A 20,775-nucleotide genomic window follows, 5' to 3' on the forward strand; every position below is an offset into this window, starting at 1 on the left:
ATTTGTGAAATACTGGGTATTATTATCATGATATGCCACCTAGAAAAGACTGAGAAAGATTAATAATTCCATAYTTTTTGTGGTCTATATGATAAAAGTGCTAACAAAAGCACAGTATTAAAAACGCCAAACACTTAATTTACGACAATAAATTGCTGAAATACAGCAATTTCCAGGTTTAACATAGCAGATCCTCAGGTATCAGGATCCTGTCTACAGTTCCCATTTTCCAGATGCCTTTTTTGTTCTATTACCTTACCTCTCCTAAAAAGTACATCMTCAAATGAGAAATAATACCAATTGATGGCAACTTGTCTTAAATGAAAACAAAACTAAAACCCATAATGAAGACATCGGCCTGAACTCTGAGAGTTAGCCCTTCACAGAAACCATGGTGGATAGAGCTGMATTGTTTCATCACAATAAAGAACTGGAAAAATGGTTCACMTTTAAAAATAGCACWGYGAACTACCACTATCATTACAGCATAGAARAAAATCTTCAAAACTACTTTTGCCTTCTTACTGGTTAATGATTCTTTTCCCTTTTCTTCATTGCCCATGATACATTTTTTACAACACAGAGTTCTTTGCTTCGTGCAGAAGACATCCTCCAGTATTAATTAATCAGTTCCACTCCTTCCATGTGCTGATAAGCATCTGTAAGAGTTTGCCTAGAGGAGTCAAGAGACTATTTTGCAATAAGTTTTCCATATGGAAGATGACACAGGAATTTCAGCCTTTTAAAGCAATATTTTTTACAGGAGCATGGCAAACAGGAGCTGTTTTGGAAAAAATGGGACCAAACAAAATATATAATTTTTATTATTATGGTTATTTCCCAAATATCTTTCAGCATCTGGCATTTTCAGGTGAAATCAAAACACATTCACAGTTTTAYAGAATGCAGAAAAATTAACCTGATCACGTCGGTCTTGGACTTCCTCCGTTTTTGTTCTCTTTCAGGGGTACTATGCCAAGTGAAGACCAGCCTCCAATCAAATCCACCAATCTGTGGCTCACCAGCATTTCCCAAGTACTCAAATGTATTCCAGTCAATAACATCAATAACAGGGCACACAACAGCTGTTTCTTCTTCTGCAATCCTGGCATGTTTTAAAAACAAAAGGGTGACCTCTGTTATAAACTTCTCTAAAAATAAAAAACTAGAACTGATAAGAACAAAGAATGCTGACAAATACCAAACAYGAAATTTTGCTCCTTTTCAATTAATACTGCAATATAAGGAAATGATGGRTACAAGAATAACCCCCAGTTTCCTACTGGGGATGCATCAGGAGGATGGATCAGGATGGACTCCACTGTAGGCACTTGGCAAGCATCATCCATCCTGGACGGTGGGAACAAGGTATGCCAGATGGCTTGAGATAACACATCCAGCAGCTGGCTTGGCTGCCAAAGCCAGCACTACTTTCTCAACAAAAAAATATCTGTTTTCTTCTGAACAGGTAGCTGTTTTTAAGAGAGTGGCATAGTTGCATAGCTCCACAACGTTGAATAATTAACTAGCCAGCCTCTTGGCCCTCAGAGTCATGGCTTTTCTTGTAACTGGGATTATCTGCAAATGTTATATTGAGTACAGTAAAAGAAAGTCAAAAAGTGCTGAGCTTAGAAAAGACCAAACCTGCAACATGGGAATTAGACCTCTAACAACGAAACATACCTGAAGAAGGTTTCCAGAAACCCTGGCAACATAGGAGATGAAATGGAGAAACAAGATAGTACTGCAGAATGACATTCCTATCAACAAGGGTGATCTAAAGATAGTCAAGATCTTTATCATACTAAGAATACGTCAGAGCTGATGACATTTCGTGCAGGTATACAAGGAGATAAACCCCGTCCTCCCATTTCTCAATACCATGCAGGGTTTTCAGGATTCCCTTCCAATAGGATTTGTCCTTACAAAAGGCAGTGGGATTTTTAGCCTTGTCCTCACTTTCTAGAATAGCCTCCCTCAGTACTAGGAGCAACTTAAAGCACACAAGCTCAAGGCAAGGTCTTCCTTCTAAATCACTGCTTAGGATCTTCCCTGTTCTGGTGTTAGACAWCCCCGGCTAGCTCAGTGAAATTAAGTAACTTCTTGGACTTAAAAATGCAGGTATGCACTTTAGCCCTGCCATCTTCTATTTACATACTTCAGAGATGAAGGAAGACTGCACACATTAAATTGTCCAACAAGCAAGAGATGCAGTGCATCTGTAATTCAAAGGGAGCAAGTTCGTTACAGGATTATTATTAATCTTAAAACCCATAGGCTGACCAAGGGCTCATACTCTGAAATTAAGAGSAGCTTGTGATGGCTAAATGCAGCAGAGAATAGCAGAAGTACTGTCTGAGGCGAGGACTGCCTTAAATGAAATGCTCTCTTGTTGCTGGAGGGAATATGTGAAACAGCTGTTTTCTTCTTTATGATCTCCCATTGAAATCTTGTTTGGTAGAGCACACAAAAGAGATTATACAAATATTGTTATCTCCTGTCTCACTTGCATAAAACTTTGYACAAATCCTCATTGTACAAAGCAATGAAAATGATACACACACAGAGGAAAAGGAAAAAAAAGAACAAAATGTAAAAATATTTTGCTCCTCCTGTAACAAGTAGGAAAAGAAGTAAAAATTAGGTAGCTGGCATATGATTTCAATTATGAAAGGAATGAAGTAWATGAAAAGCCATCACCTTTTCTGTAAGTTAAGAATTAACTAGGTGGTACAATGCACAGGGAGCATATAAACGCAACTATGTTTGCACTGCAAAATGCTAACACTGTTGTATTGCTTCCATACATTTCAGTCAGATATAGCACAGAGAAAACCCCCTTGGAAATGTACATCTGCATCTGCAGCAAAAACGGCAGGAATTCCAAGAGGGGGCTAACTTTTTACAGGTGATGAGTATTACCTGTAAAAAAATCCCAATCCTTCCTCAAGATTGCCATCTAGTGGTGTACTAAAGAAGCCAAGCAATCACAGAATCATCTCCCTAGTTTCTTTAGGGGAATTACATCGTTAAACCCATGCTCATCTTTTTATGTTTATCTCTTTTCTTCACGCTTTAATGATTAATCCACAGTTACCTGGAATATACTCGGTGCGACATTTAGGAACATGGTAAGTATGACAACTTTCAGAAAACAAAAAATTGAAATAGTGTCCTTGATAAAATTTCAAATGGACATGGGGAATTTGAGAACACAAGTCTCACTAGAAATCAGGAAGACTAGCACCAACCAAGACACTACATGCTTCTGGAAGTCTCTTTCCCATTTGTATAGGGCTATTTTTCCTGGTGCTTTTCTGTGCTCTACTGTACCTGGTGGGAATCTTAACAGAATCCAAATCAAACCACTGGCCTTGAGAAAACATTTTTTTTTCCATTTGATTATATTTTAAAGACAGCTGGTTTTCTATATACAATATTTAGGAGGTCTGACTCAGGTCTGACTGTATCCATCAGAATCTGCTAATGGCATCCAAGAGGATAAAGACATGAGCTGTTAGCAAAAGGAGCAAGAGCAATAAAACGTGATGGGATACAGGGCCAGCAGGTGCTGGGGTGAAGTACCAGTGGCTGAACCCATAGCAGGAACAGTGCATGTATGGCTGCTGACTACACATGGGTGAGGCTTCAAGAATATCATAAATATTCTCAGCTGTAACAGAGGGCTAGTATTCTGGTTTCTAGGGGGGTTTTGTTAGAGCTTTAGGAAGGTTTCTTGATTTTTTTGTTGTTTGTTTGCTTTTAATTAATGGAAGTTTTCTGAACAGCCTGACGGATCTGCAGTATAAACAAGAGACTACACAAGCATAAAGCACACTGTTCCAGGACAGATGGCTTCCAAGCAAGAGTCAGTGTTGACATAACATTAACTCCTCCCTATCCTACACCATGATGCTTTACATAAGAACCAGTCTGGAAAGGTAGATTTGCTCAGGGCTATGGAGTTTACTGACTTGTATTCCAATCTGCTTATGTAAACGTTGCCTTGCAGGGGCACACATCTTTCCTGACCTTTCACTCATCCACCRCCCAGGCTGACAGAAATAGCCTCTTTTACCAAGGTGGTTTCAAAGCTGGGCATGGATATGTCTTCCTGAAATTCAAAACTTTTCATTGTCTGAAGGAAAAAAGAGCAGTTTGGTCCTCAGGAGAAAAGAATAGAGGCAAAAAACCCATCATGTCCTGATCTTTCACACTTCCATTTGCTTCCCCACAGCCAGGAGACAAACACTTGCAGTGCCTCAGGGACCAGACTGCAGTAACCTTTGGTAAACTATGCGTCATTTTTCCACTGCAGAAGTGGGCCAAACTGTCTCACCCTTTCTTCTCCAATGGGAAGAAAACCAGCCAGAGCATAACCTCACCTTGCCAGCAGTGGCTCCAGCCAGCCCTCGTGGCATTCACAGTGGCAGTCCAGGAAGGTCAGGATGGCTCCTTTKGCCACAGACGCCCCCAGCAGCCGGGCTCGAACCAGCCCCTCTCGCTTATTCGCGCGGATCAGGCGCACCTTGCGTAAGCCAGCCACGTAGTTTTCCAAAGTCTCTTTTAAATGCTCTGTAACAAACAAAAAAAAAAAAGGGAATAATATAGTCTGAAATGGTTTATGTCACGCTACAGAAGGCTCTCTCAGTAGCATATTACTTACAGTAGTGCCCTAAAGATTCTGGCATTTTGAACTCAGGTTGTGCTATTCTGTTTGCTATTCATGTTTAGAAAGGATGTGAAAAAAGCACTGAATGTGGATGGACACAAATTACTTTTAAGAAATTGAATGCTTCACATTTCCCTCTGTAATTCATTCCCAGATTGATAAGTGCTTCTCAACTGTTACTTAAAACTTCCTGCGTAAAAGTTTTATTCTCAAAACAATTCACATGTGGTGGAAAATGCCAGCATTGCCTTTATGTCCCATTATTCAAACAGGACCAAAGAACTAGGTCACTGTCATTATATGAGACACCAGGGGAATGCTGTGCAATCGAAACACTCAATTCAGGAAACCTGAAGTGCTCTGATCAGACTGTAGTTTATCTATACACACAAACACTCATGTTACCACACTGCAAATGCRCTTCCCCATTCTAAACTAAATTTGGTCCAGAAGTCAAACTTTTCACTGGCACAATACAAGAAAAACTATTTTCCAGTGAGATGCCTATGCTATACAGTTTTCTGGTATGCGACCTGAACAGCATAACGATTTTTCCCATGAACTAGCTGACCAAAAAAGCCCATGAACAATCAATATTATTTAGACTTATTCTTCCTACCTTTGTCACTGTAATCATCCACAAGGATAATTTCTTCCAAAAGAATATCTGGAGAGGTCTCAAGAACACTATGAACAGTTCGCAGAAGTGTTGACCAAGCCTCGTTATAAAAAGCTATCACAACAGAGGTTTTCGGCAGGTTATAATAATCATATTTCTTCTCTCTGCATCTGTAAAGGAGGGGGGTTAGATTTAGTACTAATGCAAAAGCATTTATTAATTTTCAGAAAGCAATTCTCAAATCCATTTTGCATGCTAGTTACTAACTGCAAGCRAGAACATAAAAAGGATCTTAACGGAACTGCATGTTTGTGGAAAAGTGTATGAGAACACATCAGGAAATTGCTCTTCCACAGGTTCCATTTCCACAGAAGCGTTATGACTAAAATTCTGCAAACTACTAAAATATCCAAAAAGAAAAATAATAGGAGGTACACTGGGCTGGTGTAGCTGCAGTAGCTGTCTTTGCACAATTTCAAGTAGAAGAACAAGCAATGACTAAAATGTGTCTCACATTAAAGAAGAAGAAAATTGAAAATATAAAACCTAAGTGCAGTAAAAACAGTAACATAAACTACTGATCACTTGTGGTTTGGAAAACAGAACAAGTGTTAGACAGTAAAAATAAAACTGTGAAGGAACAGCAACATAAAGAGAGGAAAAAACCTCAAACCAAACAACCAGCAACAAAACTGAAATGTACATACACTGAAGCAGAATTTGGAGAGACCACACAACTGCCAAAATCTAATTGTGAAATCCATAAAAACCTAAAACAGATCCAGAAATACATGGGTTTGGCTCTGTGGAGAGCCAGAAAGTTTGCAAACCTTTGGATCAAGCTCCAGAATGTATTTCCTATAAATACRTATATGAACTTCCCTAAATGAACATAAGGATGCCAAGAGACTTACAGCTGAGCCAAATGTATACATTCTTAMAAGAATCCTTTGGTTTAGAAGAATTTTAAAATAATGATGGCATTTATTATAATTTCTCCTCGTTGCTTAGAGTTTTTATTGCCTGGAGTCACCAAGGTTTGTAAGGGGCAGGGCAGACTTCAACTTCTAAAGACTGCTARGATACAACAGACACCTAAGCAGGTAGGACATCCCTCCTACCAAAAGGGAACAACAGCGAGTCCTCCAAAACATCTACCATGGGGAACTGAAAAGGGAAATCAAAACTGATCAGTAGAAAATGCGACAGTAAATCCCTTACGTCAATTTAGGGGCATAAAAATTCCCCAGAACACTAAGAAAATGATATTAAAAGCACACTGCTTACCTGTAGCGCATTGAGAATATTTTTACAAACTATTTAAGGCTGCTGTGTCTGCAATTAAAAAAGAGGTTTCTATAAAGATTAGGCAGTGGCTATTAAGAGCTGATGTACAGAAAGAAAAAAAAAAAAGTCCAAAACTGAATATGCCTAAAATTAAAATTCTGATGAGGAAAACAAGAAATCTGTAGAGTACTTCTGTAATAAATACCTGAAAATGAGGAAGAAACAAAGAGAAATGACACTTGGGCAAAGGAGGCAAAGAAGGCTGCTTTTCAAACATGAAAGGAATGCCATGCAACAACACCCATGAATACAGACATACATACATAGGTAKGTACACACACACACTTATCTAGTGAAGTACAAGAATGCCTGTCCCTCCAGGCTGCATCTTATCCTGAGGCAAACAGGGGCATTCACACAGAGAACTGTCTCACACTAGCACCCAGTGACAGAGTTGATTTATTTAGCCAAACATTCATGTATTAACACATAAAAAATGAAAAGGAGTGACATTTTAATTAACTTTTTTTTTTTAAGGTAGAAAAACCTACTGTAGSAATCCAATTTTAGAAATACATATTTACTTTAACCTACTGAAAAACATTTCTGCTCAGTACTGCCAGGAAAAATATCTCCCTGTGTATCAGTCACTTGTACCAGGTAATTTTGAGTTCATTTCTTGATGGAAATAGGATCTTTACATACCCATTTTAGAAAACTGAAGGAAAGTGTAAATAAATAAATAAACCCTCCAGGAAAGCATTCTTTGAAAAATATGTCAGGAAGATTCATGGAATAATAATGTCGTATTACATCATTAAAAAAAAAAGGAAACCCAAAAGGTCTAAAGAAGCTTATAGGTCTAATTATAGATTAAAGACTTCAACAGATTTGCCTGAAAATTACATGCTGGAGACGGAAAACGTAATTTGGCACAGAGCAAGGCAATCCCCACACTGTTTGTGATTCACTCTGCATTGCTGCCTCCTTCCTTGAGCACACCCCACACTGCAGGAAAAGGTCAGCCTACTACAGGACATACCACAGCACACGTTTCTTAGGTTTCCAAAGTCAAGAAAGAGGCCAACACTAAAAAAGGGGTTTAATTTACCAGCTCTGTGGTGGAAGGAAGCACAGGAATGCAGAGAAATGACCTGACATGATAGCAGGACAGGCTGCCCACCARTACGGCCACCCTGACCAGAGCACTGTCCAGATAACCTTATTTAAAAATGGAAAAAATTAGGAAAAAAAACCCCTTTATTCAAATTCTGTGCTGATTTGCATGTTTATCTCAGAAATTACTTCCAAGACATATACCTCTTGSTAAACTGCTACAAGACCTCAACTGTTAGCAGTCTCAAATAGTGTTGCTAAAGTGAAGCACACTTTTCCTTATCTTTCTGTAATGAAGGTGTTTTGCTAAYCGTTAAAAATTAATGCCATTCAAGAGATTACAAACCCAAAGCGTTCAAATCCTGGAAAAATTAGAGTGTAAAAATACCTTTAAAAAAACTAATGAATCCCTGAAATGGAAATGCTTGGAAGTGTTGCTGAATAACAATTCAGTGGCACGCATACGGACATTAAATATTACCGCTTCACAAGATAAAAAAGCTTCAAGAAACCCACTACAAGTATGAAACCTGATTTAAAGCCTAGTGGTCATAACTAATCTTTTCTATTTATCAACTCCTATTTACCACAGAAGCACCATCTTCTGTATTCTGTATGCTGAATACAGCAGCCCATCTTCTGTATTCACCTTTGCAAATTTCAAGATGCATTTTTATTCTCCATGTGCGAGCCAAGTAYCCCAGCTCCTACTTTCCAAGTGAATCATTTCACACCTACTTAGGATTATTCGGGAAAACAAATGCATACCACTTATAGAATGTCATTAAAATGACAGCAGCTGGTAACAGCAGTCCCAAAATACGTTTCTGCAGATACTGGGAATGTATATTTATGTATGCTATACTGCAACCTGCTTTCAGCTTCTGACTAGGGTGCTTTTTAGTGCCACCCTCAAACCCGTAACGCTGTCTTTTCCAACAGAGAGGATCATATTAAGACAGGAATAACTGCATCTCACATTATTTATCCTAAAAACGAGGTGCCACCTTTTAGCTGTTCGTCTGAACTCTGCAGGTCCCTAAAGACAGAGCCCTAAGGCTCTCCTCATCCTCCTTAAGCCACTGATCCRGCACAGCACAAGAACCTCGGTGGGTCCCCACCTCACTCTTGTGCATAGAGGTTAGACTTTTTTTTAGAAAAGTTGCTTAACTTTTCTATGACAGAAGCCAAAAATGTAAAAAAATGTATCATCATATATCCAAATTCCTGTGGGGTTTTGGTTTTGCCTTTTTTTACACTGGATTTTTAACTCAGAGTCTGAGAGTATACAGCTGACAAGTTTAATAAATTAACCTTGGAATCTACTTCACTACACAGACTTCTGTTAGCAAGTTTTACAATAGGTTATTTATTAGAAACTAAGGAGACATCACTCAGGAAATGCCTAAACAAAATTAAATGGGTTGTTTTCAAGAACATTTGTGTCAATTAATGTAATCACTCAATTTATTTCATTGTAAGGAGCTGTTGCTCTTAGAGATGTGTATCTATACACGGGGAGAGAGAGCATGAATGTGTGTACACTGGGCATACTGCCATGAGTTAATTAGGAATGGTTGCTGACATGCTCTTCAGACTTTCACCACAACTGTGGCAATGAGACAGAAAGGGAAAATAGACTTTTRTTCTCCAAATTTGATCTTCTATATGCACACTCATATTTTAAGAAAAAAAATATTAAATGCTCTGAGAGTTTTCAAAGACTTGTTAAGAACGCAAATTGCTCATAAATTATTTAAGGCCTTCTGAAGGTATACTACAGAAGTTTTGGGTTTGAAGTTTCGATGTGAATGCCCGAGGCACGTTCAGGATTGCATAGCTTCTCTCATGAAGTGCAAAATAGCACATGTCACTGCTGGAGCTGATTCTACATGATTTATGTGACTACAGTATGTGGCATTTACGCTCCATCACAGTATCATCTAGAAAACACTGCCAGGGTTCTGCTTCAGGCGGGTTTTCACATGGTGGGCTAAGAACCAGGTTGGCTGRGCTTGTTCTGATGGGCCATTGACATACTCACTCACCACACAACCTCCTTTCCTCTTCCTTTGAACTGTTAAAACACTCACTTAAACTGCTCTTCTAGTAAAAACTCTGCTCAAATGTGGCATTTTGCATTTTGTAGGCTGTAAGTAAATAARGCTGATGAGGATGAACAGCAGCATCCATGGGCATCTCAATCTGGTTTCACCTTCTTCATTCCCACTCCATAAACAGGAGAGGCAGCAATATGGGCTCTGGGATCTGCCAGCTCTCTTCACCCAAGGGAAAACACCTCCTTGTCCCACCTTCCCAAAGCCATGGCAGAGGACACAGCTGTACAGGGACCTTCTATCTCCTCTTATCCTTTTGGCTGAGCAGCAGCTTGGGGTTCTGCACATCCATACCCAAGAACCCCAAACCCCGCAGCATGACACAGGGGGCAACACTGGTTTCTAAGCCACCCCACAGCTACCGTGCCCCTTACTCCAGGCTGAACACATAGCTGAACAGCCACTCCTCAACCCTCTCTGGGGAAGAGCAACCTGTGGATAAAATCCAGCATGCAAGCCAAAAGCAACACCACCCAAAGCCTGGGAAACGGAAGTGGAACATTTCAAGTGGAAGTAAAGGATATGATAAACCACACTGTTCTTATCTTCTCCAACCACYACCCAACTTTTCATGCCACATTTATATTCTCACACAAAACTACCTTGAACCACCTGTCAGTTCAGAGATTTTCTCCTTAAAATATAAAAAAGAAAAAAAAAAGTTTTATCTGAGCATGGAGAGGTTCTGCCAGTTTCATACACCTACACAGGCCACGTGTGTTCAGCTATTGCAGCAAAAGGCATTGATGTTTACAGAAGGTGTGTCTTGGTGTGATTAGCAAAGCAGATAGCAGCAAGTCACTGATAATTGCCATAATAACTGGGTAATTAGGGGCAAGGCTGGAACATTTAAGCAGGTGAGTTCAGGATTCTGGCCAACACTTCCCCACCACCTGTCCCAGCCCAGCAGGCTGGCTATATGCTCCCTAAATTGTATCTACTGAAACAAACCATGTTAGAGAGAGCACCCCTGCACGGTCTACAACACCGTGATACGATCAGCTGTCTGGAAAAAGAGGCTGGCTATACTGTGAAACAGTTTTCCAGGYCATTTAAAGTTCTATAGAATGATTCTCCCAATGACAAGAAGGTCTTGACTAGACAGAGGGCCAAAAGACTTCTTAAGACTTCAGATAATACAGGGCTGTGCTGCCTCGTATACAAACACGGAAGAAGCAAGGAAGAAAGTAAGTCTGAAACAGAAGTAAATATTTGTTAAGAAGCTATGGGGGAATTATGTGGCATCAGGGAAGGTGGGCACAGAAAGCAAATCTGTTTAAGACAGATTAAAAATACATCAAGAAAAAAATATTTACAAAGACCAAGTATGAGAACGGACTAAATCAGTATCCTAAAATCCACAAATTTAGGAAATCCATAGGGTCTCCTAATTCCCAATGGTTGGAGAAAGGCTACAGAAGCTCCTACCTGACCCAGATTCCAGATGTGCAGATGAGAAGGAAATTCTGCATGTGACAATGGAGAAACCTACTTGGATGTTATTTTGCCGAGTTGCAAAAGTGGTTACATTTTTCTCAAATGTTCTCCATTTTCATCCACGATAGTGAAATACACTTGACCTTTGCACAGGCACATACTATTTCCTACACCTACATTCAAAAACTTACTTCAATGTAATTTGATTCAGGACAAGAMAAAATATTTTGCACACTAGTAAGTGAAAGAAGTTATTGTATCCATTGCTGTAAGTAAGGTGTGGATGCACCTGATCTTTATAGACAATTGTTTACAGTAGAAGCACTTTTTGAATAAAGAAAAATATCTATTTTTGCTTACTATCAATCACAGATCTGGGAACTTTGTCAATTTAAATATGAAATCAGCCAAAACCAAGCATGAATCGAGATGCTAAAGGAAGTTGAGGAAGTCTACCAGAAACTGGAAAGAAAAAATGGTTAAAAAATTACCATGTGAGTTCTTCTGGAAAATATTTGCTGGGGATTGTTAAAAGCATGATGACAAAGAAAAGTGACACATTTTTACAGAAGACAGAAAACAAAAATACCAAAATATCCTAAATATCAAAAGTGGAAGCATTGCTTCATTTTGCACTGCTATAAAACACAAACCTTCTTATCAAAACCAAACAAACACAAAAGCACAACCATAGTGAAGAATTATTTTTACCCCACTTACTCAATGAGGAAAGAATTAAATGTCCTAGAGAAACACTGCTTTGAAGGTCTAAAGCCTTTTTTATATATGCAAGAAATCCTGCCAACTAACACTAAAGTAATGACTACAAGGTATTTTGATTAATATAGTTACTAGTAACCATTTACACATTTCAGAAAAGCTCAGAAATCAAATAAAAAAAATCCCAACACCAAACCAATGATCAAAATTGCTATTCCAAATACACCTTAAAGTGTTTAATGTAATGCCTTTGCTTGTAAGAAGTAGTGTGCCGTGTCTCCTGATCAGATGCAAAGCATGGGAACACCCATGCCAAAGCCAGCTCTGGGCATAAGGTGCAGCATCAGGTGCATGTTTAGAGGGAAGGGATGCGCCAGCAAGGTCAAGATGCCACAGTTCACCTCTTCAAAGAGTTCTCACATGGGCTGCAAAAAAACAAAAGGTCACTGCAGTTGTTTCATCTTTATGTAAGAGATGAAAGAGAAGCTCCAAAATTAAGTCAGATAGTTACTGTGGGCTGAGGAAGAAAAACTCAGCYGCTGGGCCTTTTCCTGGAATAGGGTCAAGTTAAAACTGCTGGCAGGAGTAGCTGTGATTTTTGGAGTATAAAAGAAACCAAAACCTAATATCRAGGCTTATTCTGGGAACTTACTAGCAAGATACTATCAGATGAACATGCAGGTATAATTTAGTATTTACAATTGGGAAAACAAAATAAACYATAGAAGAAAGCGAGACTTAGAGAATCAAATTCAAATATGGGAACAAACAGGAAAAAGAGTTTTSAAAGTCAAAAAAATCTTAGCACAAAATTGTTATGTTAAATTCAAATACAGTATTCCCCCAAAATAAACAATATAAGTATAAATTATGGTGACAGGAATTTAGGCATTTGTGGATATCTAGCTATCTATACAAAGACTCTTAAAGTCTTTACAGATACTTAAACATATACATTAAAACCATAYATATATAAACATTTATGTAAAGAATCTCTCTTTCCAAAACACAGAAAATTACCCACAATTCAAGAATGACCCTCCAAAGCTCTTTTCATAGCTGAAAAAATATTATGCAGGTCACATTCAATATTTTGCGGGCTTTTGTGGCTACTTAAAATATATTTCCCAGTTAAGGAAAGAGAGGAAAGAATTAAAAATCCATTTCCTTGTGATCACAAGTAAAATGAGCCCCAAGGGCTGAATCAGGCTTCTGCCATGAAAGACACAACATGAAATGCTGAGTCGGCACAAAAGCGCCTATTCCTGACTTGCTCCTTTTGTACCAAGAGTCAGACAAAAGGCAGCTGGTGTGATTTTACAGAAACCGTCCCCAAAATAGGTGAGCAATGCATCCCTACTGTGAGTAAAAGAGAAAGAAAAGAAAAGAAAAAAAATAAGGTAGAATATCTAAAATCAGGATCAATACTTGAAAACAGCCCTTAATCTAAAAGAACCCAAGTAGAAAAACTGGAAATGTGTTTCTTACGCATTGTAATAAGCTGTAAAAGGCTAGGAGAATGTGTCAGTTGTCTGCCTAGCCCTACAGTCCTGTAAAACAAGCACACAAGAAGAAGTCCCACAGGACAGGACGCAGACTTGTTGTTGCAGGGGGAGCAAGGCAAAGCAGCAGCAGCAGCTAAACCCCAAGGCCCAGAACTCATCACACCATGCTTAGAGAGCTTCTGCCCCTGCAGGACCCTCACTAAGTCAGGGGGTGACAGAGGACGCTTGCTGGTTTGAAATCTACAATTTTTGCTTCCTTCATGAATATAAACTCAAGAAAGGAAGGGTAGATGTTGGCAAGACAAGCTAGGCCATCCAGACAACATTATGATCAGGGAAAGAAAAGAAAACGAGATCACTGTGGCAGTGATGTAGCCTTGAAAGAGGTGTTCAATGGCWGTTGAATCTCCATCCTTGGAGACATGGAGGTTGGACTAGACACCCCAAAGTTTCCTTCCAACATCCATCCTTTTCTGACCTTTTGGCTTACTTCATTTCTAGCCTTGTACAAACTCTATCATCATWTAGTGACTTACATTCGCATCCATAAGATTTTTCCAAATGAACACTTTAYAGATTGTTTTTTTACATAATTTTTATTGGTTTGCAGGAATACTTTTAATAAAACTGGAGAGTTCCTGTGTGATGAAATACATCAGTTGCTTATCTCCAGCTCAGACAGYCAAAGGAAGCAGAAACTGTCTAAAGGAAACAATAGTAGTTGTTGAGCTCTTTGGGTCTGTAGTTCAATGGAAACAGGATCTGTTGTCACAAAATGGATGTTACGGTGGTGGGAACAAGAAGGAATAAAGTCTTCCTGAATATTTTAACTGTTGGGAATATGCTAGTAGGAGAAMGAGCTAAATTTGAAACTTCCTGGTTTCATAGTTAAATACCACCATAGAGAGAGTAATCTGAGCCAAACTATTCTTCCCTTCCTGCACAGTATTAYCAGATATAGGTACAAGCAAACACCTGCCACATTTCTGTTCAAATAGCAGCTCCAGAATGTACAACATGAAGCAGAAGGAAAAGATTTTCGGCATCAGTTTCCGATAATGCAACACCTTGTGCAATCATTTTGCATATCACATTTACCTGCTTACTGATTCTCTCTTATTAGGAAAACCCTAGTTTTCATTGGATTCAAATGTTTTCACCAATTCACACACAGAGAGCGGGTTCACTGATCAGTGTGGAAGGACATTAGTGTTAAAAGGAGCAGTGGGGCATCCAGGTGATGGTAATGTCTCTCTTTCCCTTTGTTCTATTCTCCCATTTTATAGGTATCTAAAATTTCCGGACTTGACTCCACACACATAAGAATATGCTGAAACAGACCAAAAGCCCACAACCCAGAATAGAGTTTCCAAGCACAGTATCTGTCAATATCTCCTGAATATTTGATTAAAATTTTCTAGTAGATGGACTTACTTATGTTTTACAGTAAATGGATTTTTGGAACAGGGAGGGGGCAGAATTTGTTTCATCCACTTTCGTGCACCARCCATGCATTGGCAGCAGTGCTGCAGGAGGTACCCTTTCAGCACCCCACCTGTCTTTCAGGCTGAAGTGCTGTAAATTAGTACCTTTATGAAAGCCATGCTGTAAATTGAACAGCATGGGTCCAACACAGATTTCTGTGGGACTTAATCAATGACTCTGCACTACTTAAAAAAAAAACAAAAACAAACAAACAAAAAAAAACCAAACAAAACCAAAAAAACTTCCCCAAGCAAACAAACAAAAAAGCACAGAACAAATGCTTCACAGCTTCTACTCGTTATGTATAAATGCAAGGAATTTCCACCGTTGTTTGAGGAACTCTTCAAGAAACAACACTTCTTTATCCATATAATTACGACCTTCAAAGAACTCAGACTGGTTTGTGAGACACGTCATCTTTGACAAAAGTCTTGTTGACCTTCTCAAYAGATCACACCTACCCATCTGTTAGTAATTCTTTCCCTTACCACAGTTTGTAAATAACAAGCCTGGAAAAGATCCAAGGCTTGCCAGCACACAGTTCTCTGGTTGTCCTCTAGGACTTTACTAAAAAWATGGTGCATTTGTCACCTTCGGGTACCAAAATTGTATCATTGATTAGAGCCAAAATTTAGCCTTTACATTGTTTTGGTGAACAGCGGAAGCATAGCTGCCATCTACCCTTACTACCATTGTAGCCTCATCCATCACCAAAATGTTTATTAAAGATCAYAAATGGTCAAGCATTACCCATGTTAAAATTTAAAAAAAACAAACAAAAAAAAAAAACACAAAAAAAAACCCATCATATTTTCCATAGATTTGAGATTTCAAACTATATGGCCTCCAATTTTGGAATGAAGTGCAATGAATTTTCTATTGCTGTGGGTTTCGTGATATCTTCTTCCATATTTTTTTCTTCAATATCTTACATGGTCTTCCTTCTTGAGAGCAGGAGTTAACAACTCCACTGCAAAATTGCCTTTGGGGAAGTTTTTTTTTACATTTGCGGTCTGAGTTGGAGAGATGGTCCGTGATGTTTCTGCCATAATTTAGATTTAACAGTGCACAAAGGCATGAAGCACCTGCCAGCAGACACACCAGTACAACACAGCCCCAGCTTCAGAAGGCAATTATGTCTGAGATTATGTCACTGATGCTTTGTRATTCTTTTGGTTTGGATATATTTTGTCATTTCAGCATCCATATATCCAAATCAAAAAGGTCTGCTGTTGTAGCAAAATCTATCCACTCATTCAAATCCAAATTATTTTCATTTCTAGAATAGTCACCCACACACATCGCTAATGTCCCCTGTTCAACAACTGTGACCTTCTATTTCTTCTAACATCCTGTCATAGAGAAATGGCWGAAGTCCAAAATAATTCATTGAAATGATTTAATTCTTCCCATGGAAATGAAACCAAAATTGTCCTTTTTGACCTGCGGCCTACAGACTGCTTATAAAAGAGGAATAATAACTAAGTAAAACAAGCCTASTGTCAGGCTTAGCCTYATGATGAAAAGGCTTTGCATTTGCRCTGSAGCTTTATGAAAGCCATCATAAAACTCATGTTTTAAGTTCAGCACTTAGAACTAAAGTTGGTGAATTACCGACCAGGACACACTGGTGTGAATGCACAGAAGAGCCAGAGCCCTACTTTTTCCACAGCTCTTTGCCACTATATCGTACAAATCAGTTGCACTGAAATAAATCAGCTGAAGCCAAGTTCAGGTATAACAGAAGTAAAGGCTGTGAGGAGCCAGTAGCAGCCATGGCTCCATGTCATCTTCTGTAGTGGCTAGCACATACCCATAACTGGCTAGCCCGTTTCTCTCACCAGCCAGCAGCTTATTCACAGGAGAGCCCATGACAGCGCCACACTGAGTGTTTGAGTAAGGGCAGAACAGTCAGAACTCTTGTGCCATGCTGGCTTCACAGCTGCACTGAACCATTACCTGTACACTAGAGCCACCTCATCAAACAGTATCTAATCTCGTTTACAATTGTCTATGCCACCATCTGTCACWGGTGTCATATCTGAAAATGTAATTTGTAAACGTAACTTGTCCCAGCACCAATGCATCCCGGATCAAGCACAGTCCCACTCCAGAATACCATTACACACCTGGTAAAACTGCTGATAAACCAATAACCTTTAAACTGCATGTCTTAAGAAATTTGAATACAATGCACAGCTGAAGTCTGGGAAGCGTAACATTTGTAAAGCTGGGAGTGACTGGAAAMGTATGCCGCTGCCTCTGGTGACTTACCCAGGGGACAGCAGCAGCAACGGGAGGGGACAGCAACAGGAGAAACACTGCAGCGCGCCGTTTTTTGAGCACTGGCACCACACTACCGGGACTACGGGGGAAACAACAGACTTACACACCCAGCACCAACAAAAGACTTTGCGCTGCCTTGTGGAGGTGTGGCAGCCAGGCAAAGTCACCGATGGACTCAACTCTGAGAGCGAACGCTGTGATCCGAGAGCATTTGGGACGGCAAAGTTTCCGAAAGCCTCCACGCTCCTGAGCAGGAGGCACTGGAGAGAGACACGAGCAGCCCGCGCTGACGGCCGCCAGCAGACACTCGAGTTTGGCTCTCCAAGAGCCAGAGCAGCGGTAGGCACGGCTCCCGTGGCCCGGCCCCACCTGTCCCCGGCGGTACTCACAGCGGGTGCCAGCGCTCGGGCAGCCGGCGGTGCAGCGAGATGCGGTCGCTCAGGTAGATGTTGATCTGGTGCCGGCGGATGCTCTCCTCCTGGCGGCGCTTCTCGTCCGGGCTCAGCTCCAGCCGCACCGCCCGGCCCAGCTCCCCCAGCGCCCCCGGGTCCAGGGCGGGTTTCTCGTACACCGGCCGGCGCAGCAGCTCGGTGTCGGGGGACGGCGGCTGCGGCGGGGCGCGGCGGGCAGCGTGGAGGGGCGGCGGGCCATGCCGCCACACGAGGAAGCCGAGGGCGGCCAGCAGCCCCAGGGCGAGCAGCGCGCCCTCGCCCCGACAGCCCCGGCCCCGCTTGCCCCAGCACATGCCGCGGCCGAGGCGGCCGGCCATGCCGAGCGGGCGGCGGCTGCCCTCTCACGGACACGGGCGCGCCTCCGCCCCGGGCACGCTCGGCGAAGTTGTCACGGACCTGCCCACGCCGCGACACCCGCCCGCCGCCAGCGCTGCCCCGCCAGGAAGCSCGCCCGGCTCCTCCGCCGCCGGCTCCTCCTCCTCCCCGCCCCGCCGCCGGCCAGCCCGGAGGGGCGCGGCGCGGAAGAGCCGGGCACGGGCGCTGCCGCGGGCCGGGGAGCGGTACCCCCGGGCAGGGAACGGGGCCCGCTTGTTCCCGAGAGCGGCTGCGCCCCTGCYGCCCGCCAGCACCTCCCGAGGGAACCATGCCCCTCGGTTTCGTGGTGGTCGGCAGGCTGCTTAGCCCCCGAGGGTTTCAGCACCCCAGGGAAGGCACACGGCTCCAGCCTGCTCCGCATTCTCCCTGGGGACACAACCGGCGGAACCAGTGCTGGTCCTGACCCAGCTCGGGGCAGGGAGGGAGGGAGGCCATCCTGGTTCTGCCGCGTCGCTCACATCTGGGATATGGGGAGGAGGGAGAAGGCGTATTCCCTTTGCACGCTTGCTGTCACCCTTCAAGGGAAAGGTGATCTGGTCGCCCTGAAGCTTGAGRGACGTTGAAAAGCACTTTCATAAGCATGGCAGATATGCGGGGGTACTCCCCGGCAAGAGGAAATTCGGCTGGCACAGAGCTGCCAGGGCCACTGCAAGCTGCTTTGGCCATTGGAAGTCACTGGGACAGTCCCAAGGCTTGCTGTCTACAGAAATATCTAGGGCTGCAGGACAACAAGGGAGGGACAGCCTCAGAGGAGCCTAGGAGGTTGAAGAAAACAAATTGATAGGAAACCAGGCTTCACCCATTCTGAGGCCTCTAGAATAGCTTAGAACGTGCTTCAGAACGAGCAGAACACGGGCTAAGAAGCTATAGGCATTAACGATGAGCTCTTGCTGAAGAAAGGTGTGGTTTTGGTTGAAAAAAGAAGTCAACCAATGTGGCCTCAGAGAGAGAAATCCAGAAGACTGCTGAAARTCCCAAATTTCTGGAGATAATTGGCAGTCCATTTTATGGCTTGACAGAATTATGGGGGGAAAAAATAGAAGCACTACTCAAAACTTTCAGATTTGCTTCATATTCAACACATCCATACTGTTTTTTTTACTTAAGCCTCTAACAGGATGCAGCCCCATCTTGGCTAAATTTGTTGTCTGGTGGCTGTGAGATTACCTGAGAATTCCTGATTTTGCATTTGAAATATTTTAAAGTAAATGTAATGTAACTGGATACTGTTTCTCACATTCGGTAGGGATCTGGAACTGTTTTTGAGGCGTCATTTGCTCCACGCATTTTACAAAAAATGTTCACTGCAGCATCCCATGGTGTTGGAGATCTGTCAAGAYCAACCCAGCAGAGCAGTCTGGTAATCCCCACAGAGGACTTGAGCCCAGCACACAGCACACACAGTGCTACTGAAGAGGAAGGGAAAAATTTCATCACTAACAGGGTCAGAGCATACTGCTATGAGCTCTTTATGATTTTATATCATAATAAATATTATACGTGACAACAAACACAGAGGCTGATGACCACTGTGAAGGCCTTGCTTTGGACAGAAAGATGCTGAATAACAATGATTCTGATTCTGGCAAACTAGTAAAAATCAAGTAGTTTAGGTGGATTTCTAGATGAGTGTGTGTGTGTGTGTGTACAGATATAAACAGATTCCTTATTCAGTTATACAGCTAGCTACCAAAGATAATTATATAGGCATAAAATTTGGTTTCACTAAGCCTTATAGACAACTACTAAATACCAATATGCTAGACATGAGAATTTACATTGCCTATAAAGGAAGAAGCAAGCTTTGGATCTGAAGAGTCAGGTGGCACCAGTAATTGCATTGTCTCCTTGCTTGCCATCCTTTCTGAATAAAGGAAGCCTATCCCTGGAATGAATCAAAGGAGAAGACATCCTCCTAGACTCCCAGAAGAAATTATTGGGGAGATTGGGAAGAGGTAAAGAGCAAAATGTAGGACTGAGAGTTAATTGAGTGGGAAAAAAAAACCAAAAAAACCAAAACCTCCAGAGAGTTCTGCTGTAGGAGTTTTTAAATATTAGAGGAATCTGTATTTAAGTATTTTCATTATTAGAGCAATATGGAAGAAGCACAAGAACATGATCACATGATTAAAACAAGTTCTGAAAAAAAAAAAAAAAAAAAAAAAAAAAAAAAAAAAAAAAAAAAAAAAAAAAAAAAAAAAAAAAAAAAAAAAAAAAAGGAAACAGAACCGAATGACCGAATGTGACAGAACAGCTCTCAGCAGTAATAATGTTCTTGCAGCAAAGTAATGGGCGAAGGAAGACCTTCTGTGATCACTTGGAGACTGTGATCACTTCAGTGGAGACTGAAAGTAACCAGTAGTTCTTTGGGGATGATGTCCAAACACATCAACCAGAGGAAATTCATCAAGAGAAAGTACAATAATGATGTTATTGTACAAATTATTGAGAATCAATTATTTGCTTTCACAAAGAAGTTTGTACAAAATGTAAAGAATGTGAAGGCAAAGACATATTTTCTCAAACCTTTTCAAAAGTTTTTGGGATGTAAGTGGATTGGGAAGACTGACATTTCTGAGCTGAAGTACTTAATATGTAAATAATTCTATCTTAATGTACAAATAAGACCCAGAGGAAAAAAAAWCTACAATTAATAAGGCAAATGAATGAGTTTACTGCTAACCATAAAATTTGTAGCAACATT

The 20,775-nt window shown here is 41.1% G+C and overlaps 1 protein-coding gene across 1 annotated transcript in view; it reads right to left on the minus strand.

Moving 5' to 3' along the window:
• Positions 1–18,134, minus strand: part of GALNT12 (polypeptide N-acetylgalactosaminyltransferase 12) — a 44,827-nt gene extending 26,693 nt beyond the window's left edge. Inside the window, exons 1-4 of the mRNA XM_057369446.1 lie at positions 17,634–18,134; positions 5,292–5,461; positions 4,386–4,575; positions 920–1,105 (exon numbers count right to left, since the gene is read on the minus strand). Of these exons, the coding sequence (XP_057225429.1) occupies positions 920–1,105; positions 4,386–4,575; positions 5,292–5,461; positions 17,634–18,013 (926 nt within the window). The 5' untranslated portion in view covers positions 18,014–18,134. The remainder of the gene's footprint in view (positions 1–919; positions 1,106–4,385; positions 4,576–5,291; positions 5,462–17,633) is intronic.
• Positions 18,135–20,775: the final 2,641 nt, after the last annotated feature.

This window comes from Malurus melanocephalus, unplaced genomic scaffold, assembly GCF_030028575.1.
Source record: "Malurus melanocephalus ecotype Western Australia unplaced genomic scaffold, MMel_1.1 scaffold_110, whole genome shotgun sequence".
Taxonomy (NCBI): Eukaryota; Metazoa; Chordata; class Aves; order Passeriformes; family Maluridae; genus Malurus; species Malurus melanocephalus.